Source organism: Rhinoderma darwinii, chromosome 9 (assembly GCF_050947455.1).
Source record: "Rhinoderma darwinii isolate aRhiDar2 chromosome 9, aRhiDar2.hap1, whole genome shotgun sequence".
In the NCBI taxonomy this organism is placed as follows: Eukaryota; Metazoa; Chordata; class Amphibia; order Anura; family Rhinodermatidae; genus Rhinoderma; species Rhinoderma darwinii.
The window spans coordinates 76,863,282-76,884,634 of record NC_134695.1 but is presented as its reverse complement, the minus strand read 5'-3'; the positions used below and the strand labels follow the sequence as shown (position 1 = coordinate 76,884,634).

Here is a 21,353-nt window from a genome sequence, read left to right as displayed (position 1 = left end):
TCAGTGGTCAGCACTGTTCTCTTGCAGCATGGTGGCTCAGTAGTCAGTACTGTTCTCTTGCAGCATGGTGGCTCAGTGGTCAGCACTGTTCTTTTGCAGCAAGGTGGCTCAGTGGTCAGGACTGTTCTCTTGCAGCATGGTGGCTCAGTGGTCAGTACTGTTCTCTTGCAGCATGGTGGCTCAGTGGTCAGCACTGTTCTCTTGCAGCATGGTGGCTCAGTAGTCAGTACTGTTCTCTTGCAGCATGGTGGCTCAGTGGTCAGCACTGTTCTTTTGCAGCAAGGTGGCTCAGTGGTCAGTACTGTTCTCTTGCAGCATGGTGGCTCAGTGGTCAGCACTGTTCTCTTGTAGCACACTGGCTCAGTGGTCAGTACTGTTCTTTTGCAGCATGGTGGCTCAGTGGTCAGTACTGTTCTCTTGCAGCATGGTGGCTCAGTGGTCAGTACTGTTCTCTTGCAGCATGGTGGCTCAGTGGTCAGGACTGTTCTCTTGAAGCGCTGGGGTCCAGCGCTTCATAATGAATAAACGTGTGACCCTGAAAAGAGGCTGTTTTTATGTTTTAGACTGGGTTCACACTGTGCAGTTTTGTTGTGTTATTAAACCTGCGTTTTTTTTGCTTTGGTATATAAACTCTTATGTCTCTTAGTGGAAGTTCAACAACCAAAACATAAAACTGCATCTGAAAAATTGCCCGTTTTTAACGGCAACCGCATTGAAAAATGCAGAAAATTGTGGTAGACACACAAGCATTTTCTCCTATGCGATTTTTAACCACACGTCAAGGGAACGCAATCAGCCATTTAAAGGGACACTATCCCTAAAGGCTGACTGTAGTACTGGTGAATACAATCTGTTGCTTCTAGTTATCAGCCAGTTCAACTGGGAAGCGGGTGACTGTAGGATTCTTCAATGGGATGAGTGACAGGAGGTGTAAAAACCTCCCCTCCCCCATAATCCCTTCTTTATATCACATATCTCCAGTGCTGAGAACCTTCTATATGTGACTGATATCAGCCGCTCCTCTTATATCACTGCTGTACTATTATATCCTCCAGTCCTTACATCTATATATGTGACTGATATCAGCCGCTCCTCTTATATCACTGCTGTACTATTATATCCTCCAGTCCTTACATCTATATATGTGACTGATATCAGCCGCTCCTCTTATATCACTGCTGTACTATTATATCCTCCAGTCCTTACATCTATATATGTGACTGATATCAGCCGCTCCTCTTATATCACTGCTGTACTATTATATCCTCCAGTCCTTACATCTATATATGTGACTGATATCAGCTGCTCCTCTTATATCACTGCTGTACTATTATATCCTCCAGTCCTTACATCTATATATGTGACTGATATCAGCCGCTCCTCTTATATCACTGCTGTACTATTATATCCTCCAGTCCTTACATCTACATATGTGACTGATATCAGCCGCTCCTCTTATATCACTGCTGTACTATTATATCCTCCAGTCCTTACATCTATATATGTGACTGATATCAGCCGCTCCTCTTATATCACTGCTGTACTATTATATCCTCCAGTCCTTACATCTATATATGTGACTGATATCAGCCGCTCCTCTTATAACGCTGCTGTACTATTATATCCTCCAGTCCTTACATCTATATATGTGACTGATATCAGCCGCTCCTCTTATAACACTGCTGTACTATTATATCCTCCAGTCCTTACATCTATATATGTGACTGATATCAGCCGCTCCTCTTATAACACTGCTGTACTATTATATCCTCCAGTCCTTACATCTATATATGTGACTGATATCAGCTGCTCCTCTTATATCACTGCTGTACTATTATATCCTCCAGTCCTTACATCTATATATGTGACTGATATCAGCCGCTCCTCTTATAACACTGCTGTACTATTATATCCTCCAGTCCTTACATCTATATATGTGACTGATATCAGCCGCTCCTCTTATAAGGCTGGGTTCACACGTGGCGGAATTTCACTTAAATTCCGCTGCGGACACTCCGCAGCGTTAATCCGCAGCGGAGCCGTTTGTCCATTGACTTACACTTTAATTTAGCAGTGTTTGTTTAGACGAGGCGTAAAATTCCGCTGCGGAGCATAGGCTGCGGAGCGGAATTTGGTGTCCGCAGCATGCTCTGTCTGTTGCGGAGCAGTGGCGGACTCATGGCGGAATTTCTCCATTGACTTCAATGGAGATTCTAAGTTCCGCAATGAAGTCCGCAGCTGTCATGCACATGTTATGTGGCTGCGGATCCGTCTTGCTTTTTTAACTTGACATTTCTTCATTCTGGCTGGACCTATGTATTTCTAGGTCTACAGCCAGACTGAGGAAGTCAATGGGGCTCCCGTAATGACGGGAGCGTTGCTAGGAGACGTCAGTAAATAGTCACTGTCCAGGGTGCTGAAAGAGTTAAGCGATCGGCAGTAACTGTTTCTGCACCCGGGACAGTGACTACCGATCCCAATATACAGCAACCTGTAAAAAAATAAAAGTTCATACTTACCGAGAACTCCCTGCTTCTGTCTCCAGTCCGGCCTCCCAGTATGACGTTTCAGTCTAAGTGACGGCTGCAGCCAATCACAGGCTAATAACAGGCTGCAGCGGTCACATGGACTGCCGCGTCATCCAGGGAGATCGGGCTGGATGCCGAAGGAGGGACGCGTCAACAAGACAACGGGCGGTAAGTATGAATTTCTTTGACTTACACAAGGGAAAGTGCTGTCCCTTCTCTCTATCCTGCACTGAATAGGGAGAAGGGAAGTACTTTTACCGCAGTCCGCAGCAGCTAGTCCGCATCAATTTACTGCACATTTTGTGCAGATCCGCAGCAGAATCTGCAACGCAGATTCTGTGCGGCATTGATGCGGACAGTTGCGGAGGAAATCCGCCACGTGTGGTCATGCCCAAACACTGCTGTACTATTATATCCTCCAGTCCTTACATCTATATATGTGACTGATATCAGCCGCTCCTCATATCACTGCTGTACTATTATATCCTCCAGTCCTTACATCTATATATGTGACTGATATCAGCCGCTCCTCTTATATCACGGCTGTACCATTATATCCTCCAGTCCTTACATCTATATATGTGACTGATATCAGCCGCTCCTCTTATATCACGGCTGTACTATTATATCCTCCAGTCCTTACATCTATATATGTGACTGATATCAGCCGCTCCTCTTATATCACTGCTGTATTATTATATCCTCCAGTCCTTACATCTATATATGTGACTGATATCAGCCGCTCCTCTTATATCACTGCTGTACTATTATATCCTCCAGTCCTTACATCTATATATGTGACTGATATCAGCCGCTCCTCTTATAACACTGCTGTACTATTATATCCTCCAGTCCTTACATCTATATATGTGACTGATATCAGCCGCTCCTCTTATATCACTGCTGTACTATTATATCCGCCAGTCCTTACATCTATATATGTGACTGGTATCAGACGCTCCTCTTATATCACTGCTGTACTATTATATACTCCAGTCCTTACATCTATATATGTGATATCAGCCGCTCCTCTTATATCACTGCTGTACTATTATATCCTCCAGTCCTTACATCTATATATGTGACTGATATCAGCCGCTCCCCTTATAACACTGCTGTACTATTATATCCTCCAGTCCTTACATCTATATATGTGACTGATATCAGCCGCTCCTCTTATATCACTGCTGTACTATTATATCCTCCAGTCCTTACATCTATATATGTAACTGATATCAGCCGCTCCTCTTATCACTGCTGTACTATTATATCCTCCAGTCCTTACATCTATATATGTGACTGATATCAGCCGCTCCTCTTATATCACTGCTGTACTATTATATCCCCCAGTCCTTACATCTATATATGTGACTGATATCAGCCGCTCCTCTTATATCACTGCTGTACTATTATATCCTCCAGTCCTTACATCTATATATGTGACTGATATCGGCCGCTCCTCTTATATCACTGCTGTACTATTATATCCTCCAGTCCTTACATCTATATATGTGACTGATATCGGCCGCTCCTCTTATATCACTGCTGTGCTATTATATCCTCCAGTCCTTACATCTATATATGTGACTGATATCAGCCGCTCCTCTTATATCACTGCTGTGCTATTATATCCTCCAGTCCTTACATCTATATATGTGACTGATATCAGCCGCTCCTCTTATATCACTGCTGTACTATTATATCCTCCAGTCCTTACATCTATATATGTGACTGATATCAGCCGCTCCTCTTATATCACTGCTGTACTATTATATCCTCCAGTCCTTACATCTATATATGTGACTGATATCAGCCGCTCCTCTTATAACACTGCTGTACTATTATATCCTCCAGTCCTTACATCTATATATGTGACTGATATCAGCCGCTCCCCTTATAACACTGCTGTACTATTATATCCTCCAGTCCTTACATCTATATATGTGACTGATATCTGCCGCTCCTCTTATATCACTGCTGTACTATTATATCCGCCAGTCCTTACATCTATATATGTGACTGGTATCAGCCGCTCCTCTTATATCACTGCTGTATTATTATATCCTCCAGTCCTTACATCTATATATGTGACTGATATCAGCCGCTCCTCTTATATCACTGCTGTACTATTATATCCTCCAGTCCTTACATCTATATATGTGACTGATATCAGCCGCTCCTCTTATATCACTGCTGTACTATTATATCCGCCAGTCCTTACATCTATATATGTGACTGATATCAGCCGCTCCTCTTATATCACTGCTGTACTATTATATCCGCCAGTCCTTACATCTATATATGTGACTGGTATCAGCCGCTCCTCTTATATCACTGCTGTACTATTATATACTCCAGTCCTTACATCTATATATGTGATATCAGCCGCTCCTCTTATATCACTGCTGTACTATTATATCCTCCAGTCCTTACATCTATATATGTGACTGATATCAGCCGCTCCCCTTATAACACTGCTGTACTATTATATCCTCCAGTCCTTACATCTATATATGTGACTGATATCAGCCGCTCCTCTTATATCACTGCTGTACTATTATATCCTCCAGTCCTTACATCTATATATGTAACTGATATCAGCCGCTCCTCTTATCACTGCTGTACTATTATATCCTCCAGTCCTTACATCTATATATGTGACTGATATCAGCCGCTCCTCTTATATCACTGCTGTACTATTATATCCTCCAGTCCTTACATCTATATATGTGACTGATATCGGCCGCTCCTCTTATATCACTGCTGTACTATTATATCCTCCAGTCCTTACATCTATATATGTGACTGATATCGGCCGCTCCTCTTATATCACTGCTGTGCTATTATATCCTCCAGTCCTTACATCTATATATGTGACTGATATCAGCCGCTCCTCTTATATCACTGCTGTGCTATTATATCCTCCAGTCCTTACATCTATATATGTGACTGATATCAGCCGCTCCTCTTATATCACTGCTGTACTATTATATCCTCCAGTCCTTACATCTATATATGTGACTGATATCAGCCGCTCCTCTTATATCACTGCTGTACTATTATATCCTCCAGTCCTTACATCTATATATGTGACTGATATCAGCCGCTCCTCTTATAACACTGCTGTACTATTATATCCTCCAGTCCTTACATCTATATATGTGACTGATATCAGCCGCTCCCCTTATAACACTGCTGTACTATTATATCCTCCAGTCCTTACATCTATATATGTGACTGATATCTGCCGCTCCTCTTATATCACTGCTGTACTATTATATCCGCCAGTCCTTACATCTATATATGTGACTGGTATCAGCCGCTCCTCTTATATCACTGCTGTACTATTATATCCTCCAGTCCATACATCTATATATGTGATATCAGCCGCTCCTCTTATATCACTGCTGTACTATTATATCCTTCAGTCCTTACATCTATATATGTGATATCAGCCGCTCCTCTTATATCACTGCTCTACTATTATATCCTCCAGTCCTTACATCTATATATGTGATATCAGCCGCTCCCCTTATAACACTGCTGTACTATTATATCCTCCAGTCCTTACATCTATATATGTGACTGATATCTGCCGCTCCTCTTATATCACTGCTGTACTATTATATCCTCCAGTCCTTACATCTATATATGTGACTGATATCAGCCGCTCCTCTTATATCACTGCTGTACTATTATATCCGCCAGTCCTTACATCTATATATGTGACTGATATCAGCCGCTCCTCTTATATCACTGCTGTACTATTATATCCGCCAGTCCTTACATCTATATATGTGACTGGTATCAGCCGCTCCTCTTATATCACTGCTGTACTATTATATACTCCAGTCCTTACATCTATATATGTGATATCAGCCGCTCCTCTTATATCACTGCTGTACTATTATATCCTCCAGTCCTTACATCTATATATGTGACTGATATCAGCCGCTCCCCTTATAACACTGCTGTACTATTATATCCTCCAGTCCTTACATCTATATATGTGACTGATATCAGCCGCTCCTCTTATATCACTGCTGTACTATTATATCCTCCAGTCCTTACATCTATATATGTAACTGATATCAGCCGCTCCTCTTATCACTGCTGTACTATTATATCCTCCAGTCCTTACATCTATATATGTGACTGATATCAGCCGCTCCTCTTATATCACTGCTGTACTATTATATCCCCCAGTCCTTACATCTATATATGTGACTGATATCAGCCGCTCCTCTTATATCACTGCTGTACTATTATATCCTCCAGTCCTTACATCTATATATGTGACTGATATCGGCCGCTCCTCTTATATCACTGCTGTACTATTATATCCTCCAGTCCTTACATCTATATATGTGACTGATATCGGCCGCTCCTCTTATATCACTGCTGTGCTATTATATCCTCCAGTCCTTACATCTATATATGTGACTGATATCAGCCGCTCCTCTTATATCACTGCTGTGCTATTATATCCTCCAGTCCTTACATCTATATATGTGACTGATATCAGCCGCTCCTCTTATATCACTGCTGTACTATTATATCCTCCAGTCCTTACATCTATATATGTGACTGATATCAGCCGCTCCTCTTATATCACTGCTGTACTATTATATCCTCCAGTCCTTACATCTATATATGTGACTGATATCAGCCGCTCCTCTTATAACACTGCTGTACTATTATATCCTCCAGTCCTTACATCTATATATGTGACTGATATCAGCCGCTCCCCTTATAACACTGCTGTACTATTATATCCTCCAGTCCTTACATCTATATATGTGACTGATATCTGCCGCTCCTCTTATATCACTGCTGTACTATTATATCCGCCAGTCCTTACATCTATATATGTGACTGGTATCAGCCGCTCCTCTTATATCACTGCTGTACTATTATATCCTCCAGTCCATACATCTATATATGTGATATCAGCCGCTCCTCTTATATCACTGCTGTACTATTATATCCTTCAGTCCTTACATCTATATATGTGATATCAGCCGCTCCTCTTATATCACTGCTCTACTATTATATCCTCCAGTCCTTACATCTATATATGTGATATCAGCCGCTCCCCTTATAACACTGCTGTACTATTATATCCTCCAGTCCTTACATCTATATATGTGACTGATATCTGCCGCTCCTCTTATATCACTGCTGTACTATTATATCCTCCAGTCCTTACATCTATATATGTGACTGATATCAGCCGCTCCTCTTATATCACTGCTGTACTATTATATCCGCCAGTCCTTACATCTATATATGTGACTGATATCAGCCGCTCCTCTTATATCACTGCTGTACTATTATATCCGCCAGTCCTTACATCTATATATGTGACTGGTATCAGCCGCTCCTCTTATATCACTGCTGTACTATTATATACTCCAGTCCTTACATCTATATATGTGATATCAGCCGCTCCTCTTATATCACTGCTGTACTATTATATCCTCCAGTCCTTACATCTATATATGTGACTGATATCAGCCGCTCCCCTTATAACACTGCTGTACTATTATATCCTCCAGTCCTTACATCTATATATGTGACTGATATCAGCCGCTCCTCTTATATCACTGCTGTACTATTATATCCTCCAGTCCTTACATCTATATATGTAACTGATATCAGCCGCTCCTCTTATCACTGCTGTACTATTATATCCTCCAGTCCTTACATCTATATATGTGACTGATATCAGCCGCTCCTCTTATATCACTGCTGTACTATTATATCCTCCAGTCCTCACATCTATATATGTGACTGATATCAGCCGCTCCTCTTATATCACTGCTGTACTATTATATCCTCCAATCCTTACATCTATATATGTGACTGATATCAGCCGCTCCTCTTATATCACTGCTGTACTATTATATCCTCCAGTCCTTACATCTATATATGTGACTGATATCAGCCGCTCCTCTTATATCACTGCTGTACTATTATATCCCCCAGTCCTTACATCTATATATGTGACTGATATCAGCCGCTCCTCTTATATCACTGCTGTACTATTATATCCTCCAGTCCTTACATCTATATATGTGACTGATATCGGCCGCTCCTCTTATATCACTGCTGTACTATTATATCCTCCAGTCCTTACATCTATATATGTGACTGATATCGGCCGCTCCTCTTATATCACTGCTGTGCTATTATATCCTCCAGTCCTTACATCTATATATGTGACTGATATCAGCCGCTCCTCTTATATCACTGCTGTACTATTATATCCTCCAGTCCTTACATCTATATATGTGACTGATATCAGCCGCTCCTCTTATAACACTGCTGTACTATTATATCCTCCAGTCCTTACATCTATATATGTGACTGATATCAGCCGCTCCCCTTATAACACTGCTGTACTATTATATCCTCCAGTCCTTACATCTATATATGTGACTGATATCAGCCGCTCCTCTTATATCACTGCTGTACTATTATATCCTCCAGTCCTTACATCTATATATGTGTCTGATATCAGCCGCTCCTCTTATATCACTGCTGTACTATTATATCCGCCAGTCCTTACATCTATATATGTGACTGATATCTGCCGCTCCTCTTATATCACTGCTGTACTATTATATCCGCCAGTCCTTACATCTATATATGTGACTGGTATCAGCCGCTCCTCTTATATCACTGCTGTACTATTATATCCTCCAGTCCTTACATCTATATATGTGATATCAGTCGCTCCTCTTATATCACTGCTGTACTATTATATCCTCCAGTCCTTACATCTATATATGTGATATCAGCCGCTCCCCTTATAACACTGCTGTACTATTATATCCTCCAGTCCTTACATCTATATATGTGACTGATATCTGCCGCTCCTCTTATATCACTGCTGTACTATTATATCCTCCAGTCCTTACATCTATATATGTGACTGATATCAGCCGCTCCTCTTATATCACTGCTGTACTATTATATCCGCCAGTCCTTACATCTATATATGTGACTGATATCAGCCGCTCCTCTTATATCACTGCTGTACTATTATATCCGCCAGTCCTTACATCTATATATGTGACTGGTATCAGCCGCTCCTCTTATATCACTGCTGTACTATTATATCCTCCAGTCCTTACATCTATATATGTGATATCAGCCGCTCCTCTTATATCACTGCTGTACTATTATATCCTCCAGTCCTTACATCTATATATGTGACTGATATCAGCCGCTCCCCTTATAACACTGCTGTACTATTATATCCTCCAGTCCTTACATCTATATATGTGACTGATATCAGCCGCTCCTCTTATATCACTGCTGTACTATTATATCCTCCAGTCCTTACATCTATATATGTGACTGATATCAGCCGCTCCTCTTATCACTGCTGTACTATTATATCCTCCAGTCCTTACATCTATATATGTGACTGATATCAGCCGCTCCTCTTATATCACTGCTGTACTATTATATCCTCCAGTCCTTACATCTATATATGTAACTGATATCAGCCGCTCCTCTTATCACTGCTGTACTATTATATCCTCCAATCCTTACATCTATATATGTGACTGATATCAGCCGCTCCTCTTATATCACTGCTGTACTATTATATCCTCCAGTCCTTACATCTATATATGTGACTGATATCAGCCGCTCCTCTTATATCACTGCTGTACTATTATATCCCCCAGTCCTTACATCTATATATGTGACTGATATCAGCCGCTCCTCTTATATCACTGCTGTACTATTATATCCTCCAGTCCTTACATCTATATATGTGACTGATATCGGCCGCTCCTCTTATATCACTGCTGTACTATTATATCCTCCAGTCCTTACATCTATATATGTGACTGATATCGGCCGCTCCTCTTATATCACTGCTGTGCTATTATATCCTCCAGACCTTACATCTATATATGTGACTGATATCAGCCGCTCCTCTTATATCACTGCTGTACTATTATATCCTCCAGTCCTTACATCTATATATGTGACTGATATCAGCCGCTCCTCTTATAATACTGCTGTACTATTATATCCTCCAGTCCTTACATCTATATATGTGACTGATATCAGCCGCTCCTCCTATAAACACTGCTGTACTATTATATCCTCCAGTCCTTACATCTATATGTGACTGATATCAGCCGCTCCTCTTATATCACTGCTGTACTATTATATCCTCCAGTCCTTACATCTATATATGTGACTGATATCAGCCGCTCCTCTTATATCACTGCTGTACAATTATATCCTCCAGTCCTTACATCTATATATGTGACTGATATCAGCCGCTCCTCTTATATCACTGCTGTACTATTATATCCCCCAGTCCTTACATCTATATATGTGACTGATATCAGCCGCTCCTCTTATATCACTGCTGTACTATTATATCCCCCAGTCCTTACATCTATATATGTGACTGATATCAGCCGCTCCTCTTATATCACTGCTGTGCTATTATATCCTCCAGTCCTTACATCTATATATGTGACTGATATCAGCCGCTCCTCTTATCACTGCTGTACTATTATATCCTCCAGTCCTTACATCTATATATGTGACTGATATCAGCCGCTCCTCTTATATCACTGCTGTACTATTATATCCTCCAGTCCTTACATCTATATATGTGACTGATATCAGCCGCTCCCCTTATATCACTGCTGTACTATTATATCCTCCAGTCCTTACATCTATATATGTGACTGATATCTGCCGCTCCTCTTATATCACTGCTGTACTATTATATCCACCACTCCTTACATCTATATATGACTGATATCAGCCGCTCCTCTTATATCACTGCTGTACTATTATATCCTCCAGTCCTTACATCTATATATGTGACTGATATCTGCCGCTCCTCTTATATCACTGCTGTACTATTATATCCTCCAGTCCTTACATCTATATATGTGACTGAAATCAGCCGCTCCTCTTATATCACTGCTGTACTATTATATCCTCCAGTCCTTACATCTATATATGTGACTGATATCAGCCGCTCCTCTTATATCACTGCTGTACTATTATATCCTCCAGTCCTTACATCTATATATGTGACTGATATCAGCCGCTCCTCTTATATCACTGCTGTACTATTATATCCTCCAGTCCTTACATCTATATATGTGACTGATATCAGCCGCTCCTCTTATATCACTGCTGTACTATTATATCCTCCAGTCCTTACATCTATATATGTGACTGATATCAGCCGCTCCTCTTATATCACTGCTGTACTATTATATCCTCCAGTCCTTACATCTATATATGTGACTGATATCAGCCGCTCCTCTTATAACACTGCTGTACTATTATATCCTCCAGTCCTTACATCTATATATGTGACTGATATCAGCCGCTCCTCTTATAACGCTCCTGCATTGTTATAAAGTCTGAGTTTTCAGAATTAGAAGCTACATATACATTACATACTGTGCACTACCCCTGTGGATTACAGATCTGCTGTATATCAGTGGTAAATCATGGTTATAAATGGCTGACGCGGTTATTTCGGAGTGGGCTGGGCGCTCGCCAACGACTGCGTGTATCAGTATCAGAGATTTGCTCCGGCTTTGTCACTGACGGGTCAGCGGTTCAGATAACGTTTCTTTCTCCAGTAAATAACCAACAACTGATAATGAAGTGTAAATAAACGGTCGTTAGGGGGACGCAGAAGTCATGTCTGGAGCCGCGGCCCATCGCTGCGCCAACAGTCGTGTACACGTCATGTATGATGGGGGATGATATGTCAAACTTCACTGTGTGTCTAATGGACGGATCTCTTCTACCTGTACAGATCGCGAGGCAGCAACAACAGCTACTGCAACAGCAGCACAAAATCAACATCCTGCAGCAACAGATCCAGGTCAGTGTCTCTCCCATCCGTGGAACGTCCCACGTATTTGTCTATAGATATTCCAGCAGTGGGCATGCGATTTGTTAGAAACCAATAGCGGTGACATCACTGAGAATACAGCCTATCCATTCACTAGAGAGCAGCGGTGACATCACTGAGAATGCAGCTTATCCATTCACTAGAGAGCAGCGGTGACATCACTGAGAATGCAGCCTATCCATTCACTAGAGAGCAGCGGTGACATCACTGAGAATGCAGCCTATCCATTCACTAGAGAGCAGCGGTGACGCCATATATCTATCTATCTATCTATCTATCTATCTATCTATCTCATATCTATCTATCTCATATCTATCTATCTATCTCTCTATCTATCTATCTCATATCTATCTATCTATCTATCTATCTATCTATCTATCTATCTATCTATCTATCTATCTATCTATCATCTATCTATCTATCTATCTATCTATCTATCTATCTATCTATCTATCTATCTATCTATCTATCTATCTATCTATCTATCTATCTATCTATCTATCTATCTATCTATCTATCTATCTATCTATCTATCTATCTATCTATCTATCTATCTATCTATCTATCTATCTATCTATCTATCTATCTATCTATCTATCTATCTATCTATCTATCTATCTATCTATCTATCTATCTATCTATCTATCTATCTATCTATCTATCTATCTATCTATCTATCTATCTATCTATCTATCTATCTATCTATCTATCTATCTATCTATCTATCTATCTATCTATCTATCTATCTATCTATCTATCTATCTATCTATCTATCTATCTATCTATCTATCTATCTATCTATCTATCTATCTATCTATCTATCTATCTATCTATCTATCTATCTATCTATCTATCTATCTATCTATCATCTATCTATCTATCTATCTATCTATCTATCTATCTATCTATCTATCTATCTATCTATCTATCTATCTATCTATCTATCTATCTATCTATCTATCTATCTATCTATCTATCTATCTATCTATCTATCTATCTATCTATCTATCTCATGAGAATTTTCTGAGCTCTATACGATGTAATGATCGGCCATAGATAAAGTAAACGCAGGAAGAGGGTCTCGTGGACCTGAGTGGTGGGTTTCTCGGCGCTGGCACAGGATGACTCTTTGTCGCTGTCGTCTGCGGGTTGTTAATAATAGAAGAGCTGACAATCTGCAGAAATAAGGAGCCTCCTGACTGCAGCGAGACGACAATGCTCAGATCTTTGCCTTTATTCATGTCTGGGCTGGAGGGGGGAGCGTGTCGGGGATCAGCCATAATCACCCCCGTGTCCTGCGCGGCCGCAGTCTTTCCGTTTTTCCTGGGATAATAATAATAGAAATATATTTAAAGATTCTCTTCATCATTAAGTGTCTAATTGACCTCCAATTCTAAGAGCCGGAGCTCCACTTTATTGCTGCTTAGAGTTGGCTCTGCAAAAAAGACAATCACAGGCCCAGCACAGTACAACTTCTCCCATCACACAGAACAGGTGATAGCTGCACAGTACAACTTCTCCCATCACACAGAACAGGTGATAGCAGCACAGTACAACTTCTCCCATCACACATAACAGGTGATAGCTGCACAGTACAACTTCTCCCATCATACAGAACAGGTGATAGCAGCACAGTACAACTTCTCCCATCACACATAACAGGTGATAGCTGCACAGTACAACTTCTCCCATCATACGGAACAGGTGATAGCAGCACAGTACAACTTCTCCCATCATACAGAACAGGTGATAGCTGCACAGTACAACTTCTCCCATCACACATAACAGGTGATAGCTGCACAGTACAACTTCTCCCATCATACGGAACAGGTGATAGCAGCACAGAACAACTTCTCCCATCATACAGAACAGGTGATAGCTGCACAGTACAACTTCTCCCATCATACAGAACAGGTGATAGCAGCACAGTACAACTTCTCCCATCACACATAACAGGTGATAGCTGCACAGTACAACTTCTCCCATCACACATAACAGGTGATAGCTGCACAGTACAACTTCTCCCATCATACGGAACAGGTGATAGCAGCACAGAACAACTTCTCCCATCATACAGAACAGGTGATAGCTGCACAGTACAACTTCTCCCATCATACAGAACAGGTGATAGCTGCACAGTACAACTTCTCCCATCACACAGAACAGGTGATAGCTGCACAGTACAACTTCTCCCATTACACAGAACAGGTGATAGCTGCACAGTACAACTTCTCCCATCATACAGAACAGGTGATAGCTGCACAGTACAACTTCTCCCATCATACAGAACAGGTGATAGCTGCACAGTACAACTTCTCCCATCATACAGAACAGGTGATAGCTGCACAGTACAACTTCTCCCATCATACAGAACAGGTGATAGCTGCACAGTACAACTTCTCCCATCATACGGAACAGGTGATAGCAGCACAGTACAACTTCTCCCATCATACGGAACAGGTGATAGCTGCACAGTACAACTTCTCCCATCACACAGAACAGGTGATATCTGCACAGTACAACCTCTCCCATCACACAGAACAGGTGATAGCTGCACAGTACAACTTCTCCCATCATACGGCACAGGTGATAGCTGCACAGTACAACTTCTCCCATCACACAGAACATGTGATAGCTGCACAGTACAACTTCTCCCATCACACAGAACAGGTGATAGCTGCACAGTACAACTTCTCCCATCACACAGAACAGGTGATAGCTGCACAGTACAACTTCTCCCATCACACATAACAGGTGATAGCTGCACAGTACAACTTCTCCCATCATACAGAACAGGTGATAGCTGCACAGTACAACTTCTCCCATCATACAGAACAGGAGATGTGGTAGCTGCACAGTACAACTTCTCTTGTTGGGGTATATTGACATGTAGCAGTTGAGGTGCAATTAAAACCGTGTCAAAATTCATGTGAAAAACCAAATGCGTTTTTACCTCGACCTGGTGTTACGTGGTTTCTAACTGCACCTCAAATTCTTCATGTGAATATACACATAGTGATGACTCGACGACTGGGTCATCTCAATAACGTCCAGGCTTGTGGGGTGTTCCCGATCCTGTTGAATGTTCCCGGTCCTATGGGGTGTTCCCGGTCCTATGGGGTGTTCCCGATCCTATGGGGTGTTCCCGATCCTATGGGGTGTGCCCGGTCCTGTCGGGTGTTCCCGATCCTGTTGGGTGTTCCCGGTCCTGTCGGGTGTTCCCGGTTCTGTCGGGTATTCCCGGTTCTGTCGGGTATTCCCGGTCCTGTCGGGTGTTCCCGGTGCTGTCGGGTGTTCCTGGACCTGTAGGGTGTTACCGGTCCCGTAGAGTGTTCCGGTCCCGTAGGGTGTTCCCGGTCCTGTAGGGTGTTCCCGGTCTTGTGGGGTGTTCCCGGTCATGTGGGGTGTTCCCAGTCCTGTCGGGTGTTCCCAGTCCTGTAGAGTGTTCCTGGACCTGTAGGGTGTTCCCGATCCTGTAGGGTGTTCCTGGACCTGTAGGGTGTTCCTGGTCCTGTGGAGTGTTCCCGGTCCTGTAGGGTGATCCCGATCCTGTGGGGTGATCCCGGTCCTGTGGGGTGTTCCCGGTCTTGTGGGGTGTTCCCGGTCCTGTAGGGTGTTCCCGGTCCTGTAGGGTGTTCCCAGTCTTGTGTGGTGTTCCCGGTCCTGTAGGGTGATCCCGGTCCTCTAGGGTGATCCCGGTTCTGTAGGGTGATCCCGGTCCTGTAGGGTGATCCCGGTCCTGTAGGGTGTTCCCGGTCCTGTAGGGTGTTCCCGGTCCTGTGGGGTGATCCCGGTCCTGTGGGGTGTTCCCGGTCTTGTGGGATGTTCCCGGTCCTGTAGGGTGTTCCCGGTCCTGTAGGGTGTTCCCCGTCCTGTAGGGTGTTCCTGGTCCTGTAGGGTGTTCCTGGTCCTGTAGGGTATTCCCGGTGCTGTGGGGTGTTCCCGGTCCTGTAGGGTATTCCTGGTTTTGTGGGGTGATCCCGGTCAAATTCTTTGCTAATAGAAATATTTGTCCCCTCCGGGAGACCGGAATGGCCAGCTTTATTTCTATGGCAGCAGCATACTCTGCAGGGCTGTACTATCAGATGTCTATGGGCAGCTTTATAGGCCTCTGCCCCGGCCTCCCCCGCTCTTCAGGACATGTTTGGGCTCCCGCACTTTTAATTCTGCTATATAAAATCAAGCAGACGTCCTGGAAGGCAGCGCGCAGCGCTCAGGCCTGGTGTACATTAAGCAGAGCTGATTAAATGATTTATCGCACTGTATACACAACCTGCGCAGGGGGAGCACCACTAATAGAATGAATGGCAGCCTCATGGCGGGAAATGGGACCCCCGGGGATCGGCCTCTGCTCCCTTAGACTTGACAAGCGCTTGTCTCTGGTAATAGAGTCTTAATTTCTCGCATATGTGCCGGGTCTGTAGGCCGAAGTACTGGGAGACTTCACAGGATGATGACTACTCCTCAGCTGTCAGAAGGGGGAAACATCTGCTCAGCGGATACAACGTTCACCGCAAAATCCTGTTCATATATAACTGGACCCAGACATGAGAACTGCCCCAAAAATCACCGCAACAATGAAACTGTACAAATTATATTTTGTGCCAGTGAATGGGAAAGTAGAGCTGACATGCATGGAATACCAGAAATGCCCCGACTACACCTCCCAGAATGCAAAACAGCGTAAAGACCATTGTTCAGAAGATTTCAGCTCTGAAGCCTGCAGAATAAAGTGCAGGGTATGTAATGTCATGTATGTACACAGTGACTCCAGCAGCAGAATAGTGAGTGCAGCTCTGGAGTATAATACAGGATATAACTCCGGATCAGTACAGGAGAAGTAATGTAATGTATGTACACAGTGACTCCACCAGCAGAATAGTGAGTGCAGCTCTGGAGTATAATACAGGATGTAACTCAGGATCAGTACAGGATAAGTAATGTAATGTATGTACACAGTGATTCCACCAGCAGAATAGTGAGTACAGCTCTGGAGTATAAGTAATGTAATTTACTGTATTTCGCTCTTTATGGAGGGGTATTCTGTATGCCTAGTGACCGGAGATGGACGTGGCTTTCTTTCGTCGCGGTACAGCACCCAGATCTATGATCCGTTATGATATTGTCCTGCTCTGTGACATATTGGGGGATACCCTTATACAGTTTATTGTGATTCATTTGCGTATGTTACATGTCAGTCATTGTGGGATATTTAGTGCGTTGATGACGTCATACTGAGTGGGAGGAGCCACAGCTCCAGTATTGAGCACTTTGTTGCACCCCGGTGTAGTGGCTGCTGGAAGCCGCACAGGACGCAGCGGGGGATCCTCCTGACACTTGATTTCCTCAGTGCACAGAATAAACATGTCTTACAAGAAGCAAACAGACTTTATACTGTGCCGCACAATAGCTCTGTCAGCAGAAGCCGTCGCCGGCAGCGACTATCAGTGGCAGTAATTACAGTTTATGTTGGTGGCTTCTTCATGCTGTGTTTGTTAAGGACGAGATTTACATCATTTATTCTTTCTCATGTTGAGATTGTGATCTATAGCGGCTGATAATCAGCTCCACACGTCTGCAGATGCTGCAATCTGGATGAACGTGCTCTGCCAGAGATGATGTTCGTGTAGACCGTGCAGAAGAACAAACCCTCAGCTGTGAGAAGTATTAGGTCTATAGATGTTTTCCATGTACTGACAGCAAGCTGAGGATTTGAAAATGGGGAAGAAGTGAAACACAAATTCTGTAATGCCTAATGCTCTCGGCGGTGTGTGCCGGCCGGGTCCTCCGTGATCTGTGGAAAGATGGGACATGTCCTATATTTCTACGGTTTGGAGAGTCGGGTCCGTGAAAACTTTCGGGTGCCACACGAATGCCGTGAAAAGCATTAGAAAGTTGCAGAACATTTCATCACACAGTAATTCTTTTTTATTTTTCATAAAACTGGACGCGGCCCGTCATAGCCACAGAGGGTCCGCCGGTCACCGGCTCTAGATCTTTATTCCATTTCATGATGAATTCTCTGAATTTACATAGAAATATATTCTAAACGTCTGGAGACAGCGCCGCACAGGTGGGTCACTCTGTATAGATGGGTCACTCTGTATAGATGGGTCACTATGTACAGATGGGTCACTCTGTATAGATGGGTCACTCTGTATAGATGGGTCACTCTGTATAGATGGGTCACTCTGTATAGATGGGTCACTCTGTATAGATGGGTCACTCTGTATAGATGGGTCACTCTGTATAGATGGGTCCCTCTGTATAGATGGGTCACTCTGTATAGATGGGTCACTCTGTATAGATGGGTCACTCTGTATAGATGGGTCACTCTGTATAGATGGGTCACTCTGTATAGATGGGTCACTCTGTATAGATGGGTCACTATGTATAGATGGGTCACTCTGTATAGATGGGTCACTCTGTATAGATGGGTCACTCTGTATAGATGGGTCACTATGTATAGATGGGTCACTCTGTATAGATGGGTCACTCTGTATAGATGGGTCACTCTGTATAGATGGGTCACTCTGTATAGATGGGTCACTCTGTATAGATGGGTCACTCTGTATAGATGGGTCACTATGTATAGATGGGTCACTCTGTATAGATGGGTCACTCTGTATAGATGGGTCACTCTGTATAGATGGGTCACTCTGTATAGATGGGTCACTCTGTATAGATGGGTCACTCTGTATAGATGGGTCACTCTCACTTTCGGAGGCGTCTCTGCTTTTATCTGAAAGGAGCTTTTTTTGCATAATGTTTTCCCATGAAGCATTGCCTGTGAATAAGTCTCCATATACCCGCTGGGTCTCTTCAATGGGTGTCAGGACCCTCCCCGAGCTTCATCTAAGGCATCTCATATAGACAACCAGTGCCCTGCTCTGTACTCATGAGGGGCCGGAGCCCAGAAACATTGCTGTCCTCAGATGGGTCGCTCTTCCTTTTTACTCACCTGGCAGGGGAGATACCATGATCACTAAGGTGAGATTGCGGCTTCTTGGCCAGGTTCTTGCTCCTCGGTCCTTTGGCTGAGATCGTGTGTAGTAGGGCTCTTATCTGAGGGTAGTCATCATCTCTGCCGGTGGGGTGACCATTGTAGAGGGGTGACAGAACGCCGAGGAGAGGGGCAGAGAACCACACGATCAATGCCAGGAGTCAGGTAGCTGGAAAGTCCGAGTTGCTAAGTGCCCCAGGAATGGTGACCCTGGGGTGTCCGAACGCACTGGGGGAGGGGGATCCCCCTGAGTGATGGCACATTTGTACGCACTTGTCTTTTTTCACGCTTTTTGAGCACACACCGGCCTTCTGGCTGGGAAATGAGGAATTTTTATATCTGGCGAATGTCCAGGTCGATATCACCGCGCACATTCACTTATATAATATTGTTTTTCACTGCGTGTGTCACGTTTGTCACAAGAATTTCTGGGATGCGGTTCCCTTTTGGGACCCTCCTGAGGTCTAGGGAGAAAATATGTGGCCATAGGGTTTCGGTTTCCCCTGCAACCCGGTCTCCCTTCTTCTGAGGATGGGGGTGCAAACCAGATACAGGCTCCTAGGTGGACACGTGTGGCCGTCAGGTAGAAGCCTAGGAGTGTTGTTGGGTCTTCCTGAGCTTCGGCGAGTGAGGACCATCGGTCCTTTGGGCCTACGGTTCAGAGGGTTGGGGAATGGTGACACGGGCCTCTCTCCTTTAGGGGAAGGGCTGCCATAGACCCACCGCATCCCTTCTGCACTTTTTTTGCCCTTAGGGTGACAGAAAGCGCGGCTCAGACTTTCTTCCTTTTGGAGGAGCCGCTGCTACGAGATATTTTCCGTACTTTATGGTACGCACGCATGTGGTGTCAGGTCTTTAATAGGTTGTATCCAGCTCTGCAGAGTATTGCTCCATCTTCGTCTACCTGATACCTGTGACATTGAAGTTCTGTCACTTTCTCTGCTGAGACTTCAAAGTGTGCTCATCTCATCACCTCCGGAATAAGAGACCTCCGACTGAGACACCAATTCCTCTTTGATTTTGTACCAGATGACTCCCAGCGGATGCGGTGACCACCCAGCCCGGGGCCGGTCCACGCGCTCGCTGCAGTGATGGGCGCAGGGGCCCGAGTGCAATAAAGTAAAAGCAGCTTTAAGAAAAGGCTTCAAGAGAAGCAAAATATTATTGAATGGAAACAAATAGCGCAGAGCGTGAATTGTGCTTTGTGATCTCGCCCTCCTTCTCTTTCCACAGACGCCTTTGATATTGTAATTTGTGTTTGGAGTTACTTGCCAGAAGTCAGGTAGCCGAATGCCTGTGGTTGGTAAATACAGTGCAGAGCCTGTGTGGCGGGCAGCGCCATCCTGAGACCCTTTGCCCATTGGCTATGAAGAATATGTTTGTGGTGGGCGGCAGCGGAGCGGACACGAAGATCTGATGAGAGTCACCATTTACAAAGAGAAGCAAGCGCGTCTGCAGGAAAAACTCAACTTCTAGCACAGATAATGCGTCCTTTCTTCCTCTGCCTGAGCGTTCGGAGGCCAAACACCTGAAAACAAGCCGGCCGACTGTGGAAACCTTCCTATCACCGAGCCCTGGGTGGTACGCGGTGCGTCGCTGGTTATTCAAAAGGGGCAAGGATCAATAAGTGCAGATTCTCTCAATGTAAAGACTCTGCCCTTTCCCAGGGAGGGGGCAGCGCACGAAAGGGTTAATGCTACAAACAAAGGTTTTCTTGTAGAAATGCTCGAATACTGTAAACACTGCAATATATATATAAAGTCATCGGTGGACGGCGAGTTCCATGTGAAACAACGGCTACGGTCACTTTATTATTAGCGTGATGTGAGATCCCAAAGTGTAAGGTGCCGATGACCATTACAGTTCATTCTGTTCATGTACTGGGGGGCTCAGGATGAAC

General features: G+C 43.7%; 1 protein-coding gene across 7 annotated transcripts in view; it reads left to right on the top strand.

Moving 5' to 3' along the window:
• Positions 1–21,353, top strand: part of SOX6 (SRY-box transcription factor 6) — a 481,651-nt gene that overhangs the window by 335,700 nt on the left and 124,598 nt on the right. For all 7 annotated transcript variants that reach the window (XM_075838210.1, XM_075838209.1, XM_075838211.1 and 4 more), the window contains exon 8: positions 12,352–12,420. In XM_075838210.1, the coding sequence (XP_075694325.1) occupies positions 12,352–12,420 (69 nt within the window). The remainder of the gene's footprint in view (positions 1–12,351; positions 12,421–21,353) is intronic.